Source organism: Sorex araneus, chromosome 11 (genome assembly GCF_027595985.1).
Source record: "Sorex araneus isolate mSorAra2 chromosome 11, mSorAra2.pri, whole genome shotgun sequence".
In the NCBI taxonomy this organism is placed as follows: domain Eukaryota; kingdom Metazoa; phylum Chordata; class Mammalia; order Eulipotyphla; family Soricidae; genus Sorex; species Sorex araneus.
In genome coordinates, this window is record NC_073312.1 from 28,716,755 (window position 1) to 28,729,032 (window position 12,278).

The 12,278-nt window shown below is 53.8% G+C and overlaps 1 protein-coding gene across 1 annotated transcript in view; it reads left to right on the top strand.

Moving 5' to 3' along the window:
* CRTAC1 (cartilage acidic protein 1) overlaps positions 1 to 12,278 on the top strand; it is a 150,759-nt gene that overhangs the window by 86,202 nt on the left and 52,279 nt on the right. The window contains exon 3 of the mRNA XM_055119588.1: positions 9,604 to 9,800. Coding sequence (XP_054975563.1) covers positions 9,604 to 9,800 — 197 coding nt within the window. The remainder of the gene's footprint in view (positions 1 to 9,603; positions 9,801 to 12,278) is intronic.

The window sequence follows — 12,278 nt, forward strand, 5'->3', positions numbered from 1 at the left end:
CCAACCTGGACCGTCCTAGGCACCTCCCTTGGATTTTTTACCTTGGAACTGAAGGAGGAACATCTCCTTTCTGTGCTGAAACTGAGGAATGAGTTTGAGCGCTGCCCCCAGCCATGCTTTGTGAAGATAGCATCACCCCTGGGTGTGAGCAATGGAGATTGGTGTTCAGGAGAAAGAGGAAGAGAAAAGGAGAAACAGAATCCAGATCATCTCTAGACCCAGTTAACTCCAGTAGCCCCCAAGGCTGAACTCTGCCCAGGCTGTCCTAGTCATTTGGCCATCGGAGAAATGAGTTCTTCAACTCGTTCAAATGGAACGTGTGTCACTAACAGCTCAAGAATTCTGATGAACACAGCCTGCGTAGGTCACCTGAATCCCACCTTTGATCCCTTAGGAACTCTTCCCTCCCTGCGTTCCCCTTTTCTTGAGATAGAGACATTGAAGAACAGAGTCAGAGTCTTCCATTCCATCCTCCTCATCAACACCCACAAACGTGATGGCGTCTGCATTTTCCCTGGCATTGTCCTAGGGATGGTGGGAGTTTGAGCAGCAAACAGGAGTCTCTGCCTTCTGGGTGCTTCCGTGCTCATCAAAACATAAGAAATTCCAAGGGCACAGAGCACATGCTGAGCACAGTTCTTTTTTAGAACAAGGCATAAATCAATCAGTCTGCGTGGAGTTTTTACAGAACACGGGCACTCATCACTGCAGATTATTCTGACCTTTTGGTGCCAAACATCCCTTTCTTGAAAAATCATCCACCCCCTAAAACAAAAGGGTTTTTTATCCTTCATCTTAAAGTTGCCTTCTTCTGTTCAATCTCTATAGAGATCTCCTCCACCCTAGTTAGGTACTAAATCAGGAACAAATTCCCAAGTTCCTTTTTATTTTGTTTGTTTCTAAGACGTCCTTTCTAATATTTTTCAATTTTATCCCTTATAAAATTTCCAGCCTCAGATATTTTTCATTACACTCAGAACCCTCTTACCACCAGTCTTCTCCATTCCTTTAAACTAATACCTGGTCCTACTTTAATTTCAGTGACTTCCAAAGAATTAAATATGTAAAAGGAGAAAGAATACTACACAAAAAATTATCTATGTTTGAGGTTAGGCATTCAAAGTAGAATCAGACATGGCTACAGAGAAAAAGAAGAATGGGAAGGAAATTTTTTTAAGTGGGGGAGGGCTTTTTATCTTCGTATTTCTTATTATTCTTCCACCCTCAGACTCTGCATAAATGCTCAGATTTTTTGAGATCCAAGTGCCAACCCCAGAGACCCAGACATCTCTTGGGAGGATCTGCTTTTGCGATAGATTCAAATGAGTATCCCAGAGAATTCCCTGATTTATGAAGATTTTTTTTTGGGGGGGGGATAAATTTCTCTTCTCCACAGACCTGGAAGTATACGTTCTAATTTTCTACTTTCTCTTTCCAAAATTTAGTGGCTTAAAAAAATGATTATTCCTTGCAACTCTGTAGATCAGGAATTATGGCAGGGCTCAGCCAGGTGATTCTTCTGCACCATGAGACGTCAGCTGGGCTGGGCGAGGCTGGAAGGTATTTCTTCACAAACACAGTACCTTGGTGCTTTTCCACATGTGCTCTCCACAAGTTGGGTTTTGCTGACTCCAAACATAGTGATCGTAAGGCATGGATGACTTAACAGCTCTCCCCAATGCTGAGGTCGAAACTGGTAGGGTTAATCTAGGTCTAGAACTGGCCTGACACCATGTGCACCACATTCTGCCCATCAAGCCCACCCCAGATTCCAGAGGAGGTGAAACAGATTGCATATCTCGATGGGTTGGTAATGCATACGTACAGAGAGGAAAAATGGCGAAGGGAGCTATGCAGCACCATCTTCTGTCTTCACTCCCCAGAGGGCATTGGTTCCTTTCCTCATCCCTGGCATCTCTTTCCAGTCTCTTTCCCTCCACGTGGCACCTCACAATATCCATCCTAAAACATAACACTCAGTCTATACTTGCCCTAAAATACTTGTTTCATAAAAAGTATATATACCATGTTCTGGCCCAAGTTAGTTTTTACCAAAGCCTGCTCCAATTTTGTGTTCTGTTATGATAATGAACACTCTGAACTTGTAATAAATCTGTGCTATAAGTCTGATAACTCTTTAAACCAGGGTTGGAAAGTCTTTTTCTGTAAAAAGCCACTTACTTGGTGTTTTCAACTTTGAGCCATAGTCTCTGTCACAACTGCTCAACTGTGAAGTATAGCAAAGGCAGCATAGATAATATGTAAATGAATGAGCCACTTGGTGTTCGAATAAAACCGTATTTACAAAAGCAGGCGTCAGGCCAGATTTGGTGCAGAGGCCCTCTTTTACTGATCCCTGCTTTAAACTAAAGGATGAGTTAGTCTTCCGGTTTATTTGATCTAATGATGAGCTGTTGATTGTCACAAGTCACTTTTCTCTGAAATGCACTTTCTTTGTGTATAAAATAAGGGTATCAAAATGACTAAGAATAAAATATCCTCTTCTATCCATCATTGTAAACATGCCACTAGCCTTTAAAGATATTTAGAAAAATGCCCCCAGTGACCACATAGATGGGTCGTTTCTCTGTGATAGTATCTAGAAGTCTTGTTGATATTCTCATGACTCCCTGACCTTTCAGAGCTCTGCTTGTCTCTCCATGTCTGCCTTTGCTGTGAATCCCTCCTTATCTATCAACTAATCTGTTTGTATATGTGCGTGTGTGTGTGGTGTTTCTCTTTATACACAGGGCATATTTCCATCTGTGTATAATCTTGGTTATCTCTGATGTTCTTTGTATGTTCAGAGGTCTCTCACCTCCCTGCCCCCCATCTGTCCTCTCAATATAATGCTGAATGGCTTTATTTTTCCCCCTTTTAAAAAAATATGATTCTCACTTTCCCAAATAGATGGCATGTTTTATATATCTTTCAAATTAAACACATGTTTTACTACTTATGTACAATAAGATATGTGTAAATTACTTAGCACAGTATCTAGTAGGTACTTGATCATTTAACCGTCTTCTCTATTTATGCAACCGCCAAGTGATCTTGTTTCTCATGAGTCAACATTTCTCTGCAGAAGGAAAGGGAACCCTCTGTGTCTCTAACCCTTGGTTAGCTCTTAACTCTGGACTCTGATCCTTGGCCTCCTCTTTGCTCTCGTGTTGTTCATTGTTCTCTTAGAGGAGTTAATCCAAGGAGCACGCAAGAAAGTGGCGGCTCCCCCCACCCCCACCCCTTGTGCTCAGCCACCCTGTGAGGAACTCCTGGCTTCCACTTTCACTCCCTCTGCCAGTGTTTGTCAAGCACTCACTAGGGAGTCCGTGGAAAATAGAATAGACTCCGCCCCTGCCCTCCTGAAGCTCATGGTTGACGGAGAGGAACGGGTAGCAAGAAGGTCCACAAACAGAGGTGGGTCGGCAATGCAGGACTATGAGGAGAGAGCAAAGGCTCCAGGAGAAGCTTGTTTTGCTGAGCCAGAAAGGAGAAAGGATGACCAACAGAGAGAGACTGTTTGAGACTGAAGGACCAGACCTGAAAGGGACGTGGGTAGGGACCAGAACTGCTGGACAAGTCAGGAGCTGAGGGGAGACCCCATGGCCAGAGGAGGTCAGTGAGGCAGCCCCCATGATGTAGGACTCCCGGGCTGGGTCTCGTTCCCACCTAGTGGAAGCCCCGCAGGGCTGGAGACAGAAGAAGACGATCTGATCAGAGAAGGTCGCCCTGGGTACGGTCAGGGGGTGCACTGGGCAGGGGGCAGAGAGAGGAGTCTCTGGAGATGGTGGAGGTGGGGGAGGAAAGGAGAGAAAGGATCTGAAATATCCTAAGAGGTGGACATGACAAGGCTCACCGATGACTGGATGTGAAGAAAAAGGAGGGAGAGCCCAGCAGATGCCAATTTAATACTTTAATACAATGGTACCCGCTGGAGTCTGGGGGCACCAGGAGGGGTGGGCCAGTGATTGGTCCTTCCATTATGGGTGCTGTCCACCGAACATGACCATGGGCCATGCCAGGGGAGTTGACAGGAGGGGGCTGGATATATGAGTCTGACTTGGACAGGGGGTTCAGGTTGAATATATACATTTGAGAGTTGTCAGTCATGGGAATAGATGTTATCCCCCAGTGATTGGGTAGAGAGGAGAAGGCGGGGGGGGGGGGAGGGGTAGGACCAGACTTGGAAACTCTAAGATGCAATGGACCAGAGAAAAGGGGAGGTAAAGTGGTGTCATAGGGAAGAAAAATGAGGTGGCATCCTAGAACCCAAAGAGAGAAAGAGAGAGACAGAGACAGAGAGACAGAGACAGAGACAAAGAAGGGGTTTTTAGATGGAAGTGGCATGGTGGTGGTCAAGATTGGGGCCACAATTTGTATGTTCATTGCAGCACTGTTTACAATAGCCAAAATCTGGGAAAAAAAAACAGAGTGCCCAAAAGCAGATGACTGGTTCAAGAAACTTTGGTACATCTACACAATGGAATACTATTCAGCTGTTAGAAAAGATGAAGTCATGAAATTTGCCTAAAAGTGGATCAACATGGAAAGTATCATGTTAAGTGAAATGAGTCAGAAAGAGAGGGACAGACATAGAAAGATTACACTCATCTGTGGAATATAAAGTAACAGAATGGGAGACTAACACCCAAGAGTAGTAGAGATAAGGACCAGGAGGTCTGCCCCACAGCTTGGAAACTGGTCTTACATGCTGGGGGGAAAGGCAGCTGAGATAGAGAAGGGAACACCAAGTAGAGGGTGTTGGGAGGACCCATTCAGGTTGGAAGATTCGAACTGAAAGTAGACTATAGACCGAACATGAAGGCCACTCAATACCTCTATTGCAAACTACAACACCCCAAAGAAGAGAGAACAAAAAGGAATGTCCTGCGGCAGAGGCAGGGTGGGGTGGTGGGGAATGGGGTGGGGGTGGCAAGAGGGATACTGGGATCATTGGTGGAGGTGAATGGGCACTGGCGGAGGGATGGGTAAGCGATCACTGTATTAGTGAAATGCAAACACAAAAGTTCATAAGTTTGTAACTGTACATCACAGTGATTCTCTAATAAAAAAAATTTTTAAAAAAAGATTGGGGCCACAGTGCCAAGTTCAGCGGAGGATGTGGTATTGTGGGTGCAGTCACCTGAAGCCCCCTCCCAGGAGGGTACAAGCCCTTGCTGGAGTGAGCAGCGGGAGGTGAGGTGGCCACGTCCAGAGAGTGCACGGGCAGCGAGCGAGACCACGCTTGGAGGCGTTTGGTCCTGGGCACGCCAAGCCCTCCCTGCAGATGACAAGAGAGTGAGCGGGGCCTGTTCTCAGAGCAGAAAGACCCACGTGTGCCTGGAAACAGCGACCAGTGGAGAGTGAGAGGGGGAGCCTCGGATTTTGTTTGTTTTTCATAACGAAGAGAACTTAGAAGTGGGGAAGTCTTCACAGTTTACTAGTGTTGTCACACACGCCGTCTCACTTCTGCTCACAGCTATCCTGTGAGGTACAGAGCTGGGGCCGCGGGAGACGGGAGCAGGGAGCGACTGGTTCGAGGACAGAGCCGCAGGAAGCTGCCCAGGACTCACCCCAGGTGTCGCCTTGCCCTGCTGACCTGTCCCAGGGCAGTGGCTGGCGGTGAGCCGTGAGTGCACCACGCCGGTGTCTCTCAAGCCGTTTGCCCCCGAGCCAGTGCCTTCTGCCCGCTGGCTGTGAACAAGTCCCAGCTGCTTATCGAGAGCGCGGGCCCCCAGCCCACTTCCTAACCCTGTCAAGCCCAGCTCCAAAGCCTCTTGAATTTCTCAGTGCGCCCAGCACTCTGCAGCAGATGTCGGAGAGCAGACGGTGAGATTCCACACAGCCCGAATCCTGGCCCCAGTCTGCCAGGAGAGATTGTGGGTGGACACGAGGAAAGGAGACGGCAGGGTGCCTGGCTGCTGGTCACTGCTCTAAGGATACCCCCTGGTCTTTCTCCCTCGCTAGGGACCCAGATGCAGCAGGATCTCCTGGAGGTACCGGGTGGCTTGGGGATTCGAACTCATTAGAGGCGTCTGTGACTTTGCCCAGCTGCGGCCCACCTCCCTCCCGTGGGGATGCTCGCTTCACTCTCCTGTCCTCCCAGCAGGCCTGCCCCCACAGCCTTCTCTGGGACTAGTCTCTGCATGCCTTGGGCATATTGGAGCTTTTCTCTTCTTTTTTTCACCTCGCTCACTCCTATGAGGACCGGGGATTCTGTGGACCAGTGGCGTTCCTTTCCTGCACACCTGTGCTGGGCGACCAGGAAGCATGTCTGCCTTGGCTGAACCGAGAATGATGCTCGTCTCTGTGGAGACAAGATCTGCAGGAAGCAAAGGGAACCAGGCTGGGGAAGTGCTTTAGGATCTGGGAAAGTGCTATAGGATCCTGGGGCTATTGTCCCCACTGTTTGGCCAACGGCTGGGCCTGTTCAGGGGAGGCGAGTACTCCAACGGCCGCTTTGCTCTGCTCCATGGAGATGGAGGGCAGGGGCAGGCATGGGGGACCAGTGAGTTGCCCTGTAGAGCTCCCAGGGCAGCTTGGGTGGCAGGATGGAGCAACCGCTTCTGGTACATGTTTCACGCCTGGCAAGAGCCCCACCTTAGACCGTGCTTGGGCCGTGGGCCTGCTGGGGAGGGGACAGGGGCTCAGGTGTCGGGACCAGGCCCAGATTGCCGTGCAGGTGGGGAATTCTACAGAGCCATGGGGGCCAACCCAGCACCCCACCCTACAGTTCCCTGAGGGGCTGCCACAGAACTGGAGTTTTTCCACCAGAGAGACGCCCCACAGCCATGTGACCTCCTCCCCCCAGCTACCGCCCCTCACTCCTAACGGAGGCTGAGGAGGGGAGGAAGGAGCCACAGAGACCCGTGGGGTGGGGGTGGGGGTGCAGGGGGCTTTGGTGCTGCAGGCTGTGCTCCACCTGCACAGACCAGAAGGTGCCCACTCTGCCACCTCCCAAGATTCAAGTCAAGCTCGTGGACCGAGAGACCCAGTCCGGGATGGGCTATCCCAGAGCTTCTGCTCCCAGTCCTTTCCGGCACTGGAATCCTTATTTCAACAACTTGTGGGGGCACGGAGCAGGGGGGTGGCCCATACCCAGCTGTGCCCAGGGATCACTTCTGGCAGTGCTCAGGGGACCATACGGGATGCTGGGGATTGAACCCATGTCAGTTGTGTGCGAGGCAAGTGTCTTACCCACTGTTCTATCTCTTTGGCCACCCTTATTTCAACACCTGGTGAAATCTGAGGCATTCCATAGGACACCCACATGGAAACACTTTAGCAGGAAGATTGAAAAGATTCCCCCAAGGTCCACCCACGGCCACAGCTGTCCACACAGTTCACAACCCTCTGGTTCAATCTGATGCTTTCATTTTGCAGAAGGAAAACAAAGTCGTAACCTAGAGAGGGGGCATGGGCCGAAGGCCTTCAGACTCATCTTTGCAGAGGCAAGATCTGCAGGAAGCAAATGAAGCCAGCCTGGGAAAGTGCTTTAGGATCTGGGAAAGTGCTTTGAGCCATGCAGCTACTTCTCCACTGTTTGCGTGGAGCTCTGGGGCACCTGTCCTGGGCCCACTTTTCTCCAGCAGGAGAAAGTGAAGTGTACCAGGTATGTGGGCATCACCGCTTGGGGAGGACCCAGGCTCTGGGCCTTGGAGACAGAGGACTGTGGTCCAGATCTGCCACCATCGTCTCCCTTGGCAACACTGTCCCTCAGTTTCCTTTGCCAGGGATAGGCTTCCGACCTACCTTCTGGGTTCGAGGAGGCTCAGGGGAGGCAGTGCCTGCAAATGCTTTGAGCAGGCAAGAGTGTTGGGATTCTGGGTGTCTGCGCACACAGGGACCACGGGAGATACAGAAGCTCATGTGAGGCTGTGAGGACATATGGTCAGCACCCAGAGGCGCCTGCCGTCCCCGGGGCTGGAATGAGCTGCTGGCGGGACTGGGATGGAAGTATCCATAGGTCATGCTGCACCCTAGGCACGGGGCCTTCAGGCCTGCTCTGCATGTCACAGTGTCCCAGGCCTGACCTTCTGTCTCGGGGTGCTGACTCAGCCCCCCTCCCCATACACTTCATCTCCTCTCGCACACCCGGCAGGTGCCAGGAGGCACCCGGCCAGTCGCTCAGCCTCTCCCAAACTTCACTGGCTGTGCATCTTGGTGACAGAGGAGAGGGCCAAGTTGGATGTGTTTCAGGAAAACCGAAGCGATTTCTCTCAAAGGCCTTGCAGAGTCCTTTCAGTCCTCTCCTCCGCTCATGTTCTCAGCCAGGGCCCAGCCCCGGCTGGCAGCGGAACTTCACTCAGGATGTCCACACTTGGCTCAGACAAAGGCAGAGACGGGGGACTAATGGCTGGGGTTTGGCCCGGTTCCTTAGAAGAGCCTTGGCCAGCCCTGATTCCTAGGGGGCGGGGAGTGGAGGGGTGGGAGACCTCCAGACGTTGCTGGCTGTGCTGCCTGGGGTCACCTTAGGCGCACACACTTTCTCCAGATGCAGAGGCGACCTTGAGGCCGACACCTTAGGGATCCACAGAGAGCTCGGAGGTGTCTTTTAGTAAATCAGCCAACAGGTATTTTTTTGAGCACCTACTGTGCCAGAGGCTGATTCGGGCCTGGGGAGCCAAGCCAAGAGTTCTGCCCTCGTGTGCTAAGGTTCTAGCTGGAATCCGCGTGAGGAGGAAGAGAGGAGATTGTCCCGCAGGGTGGAAGCCTCAGGACTAGAGCAGCGGTGAGGGAAGGGTCCTGTGGGAGAGATTGCAGGCTTTGAGAGTGAGGGAGATGGGCACCCATGGAGGAGGACAGTCGAACAGAGGTGGGGCGGGGGGGGGGGAGGAGGTGGCATTGAAGATGGCCACGGCCATGTGGGTCTGTGCAGGAAAATCATCCACAGTAAAGGGAGAGTGGGTGTGACGGCCCTGAGGGAAGAGGGAGCAGGCTCCGAGCAGCCCGGCAGCTGCAGGAGAAACGCCGGGAGAGTGGTCCTCACTCAGCACCAGAGAAGCAGCGGCACGTGCCCCAGGAGCTTCAGAGGGGGCCTTGGCGACCCACGCGAGATGCTCGCTCTCGATGCTCTTTTCATGCTGGGCCTTTTCGGGTCTGGAGGTCACCCCCTACCCACTGTCTTCTGCTCTCCCCGGGCTCCCTCAGGCCTTCCGTCGAGAGCACAGAGATCCGGGATTCCAGTTCTGACACTTGCTGTGTTGCCTTGGGAAGGGCATTCAACTGCTCTGAGACTGTGAGTCCCCAAGGAAAGTCATCAGGGGCCTCTTCTGTTAAACAGGGGCGTCCTGCTGGGTCTTGGGCCTTTGTTGCCGGGGGTTGGATTGGAACAGAGGAGCTCGGAGACAAGAAGGTGAGTTCTTTGTTGAAATGGTCAGGACTCAGGTCAGGGGGGCTGGCCCTCTGCGTCCCAGGAGAAGTCCAGTTGATGGTCGGTCTGCCTGGGTCCCCAACTGACTGGGGACGCCTGTCAGACTCTCAGGGAACCCTGAGGAGAGGCCGCCACGGTTCCCAGGAATGCCTTGTGGCCGAGTTGCCCCCTCGCAGTGACGAGGTGGGAGGCTCTGAGCCCCCTCCCCCCATGACCCCTCCCTCTCGCAGGTACAATGGTCCCAACCTGGTTCTGAAGTATGACGGGACCCAGAAACGGCTGGTGAACATCGCAGTGGATGAGCGCAGCTCCCCCTACTACGCGCTGCGTGACCGGCAGGGCTACGCCATCGGGGTCACAGCCTGCGACATCGACGGGGACGGCCGGGAGGAGATCTACTTCCTCAACACCAACAACGCCTTCTCCGGTGAGCACGGGGCACCTCTCCCTGACCCCCGGCCTTCCTCTCCGGCTCCTCCCGGCACCTCGGCGCTGCCTGTCCCCGGGCATCCACCTCCCCCCGTCCTGCACATGGAGGGGAGACCACCCTCCCACACACTGTGTCCTGTGCCCACCACCTCGGGCCTCCCCAGCCCCAACGGCTTCTGCCGATCGACCTTTGCCCCTGGACTGCCCTGTTCAACAGATGGTTCCTAGACCCCTGTTCACTGCTTTCATGGGGGTGATCCCCAAAACAGTTTGAAAGACACACACACACACACACACACACACACACACACACACTCCACCCCATCCTTGCTGCAACTTTCAGCTACGTACCACAAGTTCAGGTGGACGAGCACCCACTCTGCCAGACAGGAGGTGCCAGAAGCCAAGCAATGAATAGATGTGATGGGGTGGGGGGCGGGGTGGTATTTGCCCCATGCATTCCATCTGGGCTTGACAGAGAAACCCGAGGGAGAGACCAGCCAAGGAGATGAGCGGGGAGGGGGGTGCTGGGGAGCATGCAAGTCTACTCACATGCTCGGGGACTGGGGTGATGCTGCTGGCCCAGGCGGCTCTCTGGGTAGTGGGGAGGGGCCCCCACTCAGGAGGGGCTGGGGACAGGCTAAGTAGGAAGAAATGTAGGTTGTGGTGGCACCGGGACTCTGAGGGTGCCTGCTGGGGACAGGCCCCCGTCCAAGGCTTCGCATTCATCATCATCTCAGTGAACCTGTCAAGGGTATGGGCAGTTCGGTCCACACTGGTGCCCCCACTCTGTTGCTGAGGAGACTGAGGCACACAGCTCATGTGATTTGCCTACATCCACACACCTTGTCAGCGCCAAGAGTCAGGGCTTTGTTCACCTCTGTTCTTCACCAACCCCTGGGAGGAAGCCTTGCTCAGTCCTGAATCCAAGGGACCCGGGTGGTGAAACAGCCTCACGGACGGGGAGCGTGGGGGGGATACTCAGTGTCTTACGCATTGGTGGGGGTTTGGGGGCTGTGTTTGGCGGCTTCCCAGCCTCTACTAGCGTATTCCCTCAGGCCTGATCTCAACTGACTAGATTGAGGGCTGCCCCTGTGGGTCACATCCAGACAGGGCCATCACATCATCGTGGGGTACCTCATAGCCCCACGGCCCCCAGGTGGGGACAGGCCCTGAGCTCCTGTGGGCTGTGCTGGACAGGCCCGGGACACTCCCAGAGGGCAGCAGCCTCCCAGGTTGATCTTCCGTGGCTCAGACCCGCGTGTCCACAGCTCTGGACCCTCCTGGCATCCCGGAGGCAGGTCTGCCTGGCTCTGGGGACCGCCTTCGCGGCCTCGTTAGAGACACAAACCATGCGCATACACAGACACATGCGGGCTGACACACTGCTGAGCCCCGCCAGGATCGGCCCCTAGACTTCCCCTAATCTTGAGCCCTGCCAGATGCATGAATGGAGGGAAAGAGGTTGGGGTCCGTGCCAGGGGCAGGGGCGGGCGGGCCTGGCAGCCCTCCAACTCTGTGGCAGCCAAGAAACAATGAGCCCCAGCCCTGAGTGGTGTTTTATGGGTTTTCATCTCCTCTTGCCACCGAGTGAGGCCTGAGAGATAGCAATTATCCCTACACAAATATCAGGCCATGATTACCCAGCTGGATTTACTGCCCTCGCTCCCACCCAGCCAAGATTGGATTAGGACACAGTTAATTGATGGGCTGATCAATTCTTTTGTGGGGAGGGCTAGGTCAGGGGTGAGGGGGGCCACAGCAGTCAGAGACGGGCCATGAAGGCGCGAGACCCCTAGAGGGGGGCCCGAGCAGGGCGCAGAAGCAGGGAGCCGAGGAAGAGGTTTACACCGGGGACCGGCCTGCAGGATGCCTGAGGAGGGGGCAGGCTCTCGGCTCTCCTGGCCAGGTGCGTGACGCAGCAGCCCCTCCTGCACGCCTCGAGCTCCGCTGGGGATCCCGGCACAGCAGCACTCAGCCCGGGTACCACACTGGCATTTCTGGGGAGCTTGTGTCCACCCCCGTTCCCCAGAGTGCCCCGCAGCCCAGTCCAATGAGAGTCTCTGCAGGTGGGACCCACTTACCACCTCTCCATGTGATCCCCAGCTGCGTGCCCCCGGCGAGGGGTGCTCTGCGGGCGCTGTCTCCCAGAACCCGTGCTTGCTCGGGCAGATTCGTCCAGTGGACGGATTTACTCTGGGCCCCTGCTGTGTGCACAGGATTATATGTATTCTAGTCCCTGAGGACGCACCCCCTGGGTGGCACAGACAAGACCCTGCTCTCCCGGGTCTACACTCTGCACCAGTCTCAGCCTTCAGCTCCCCAGGCTTTCAGCCACTGGCTCTAGGCACCTTCAGGAGCCTGTGTTGGGCATTTGTGGCCATCCAGGAGGGCAATTAAAACTGTCCAATCCAGGACAACCATCAGTTCCAAAAAGAGGTTTCCCAGGAGAGGGAAGACAAACAAGGGTCAAGGC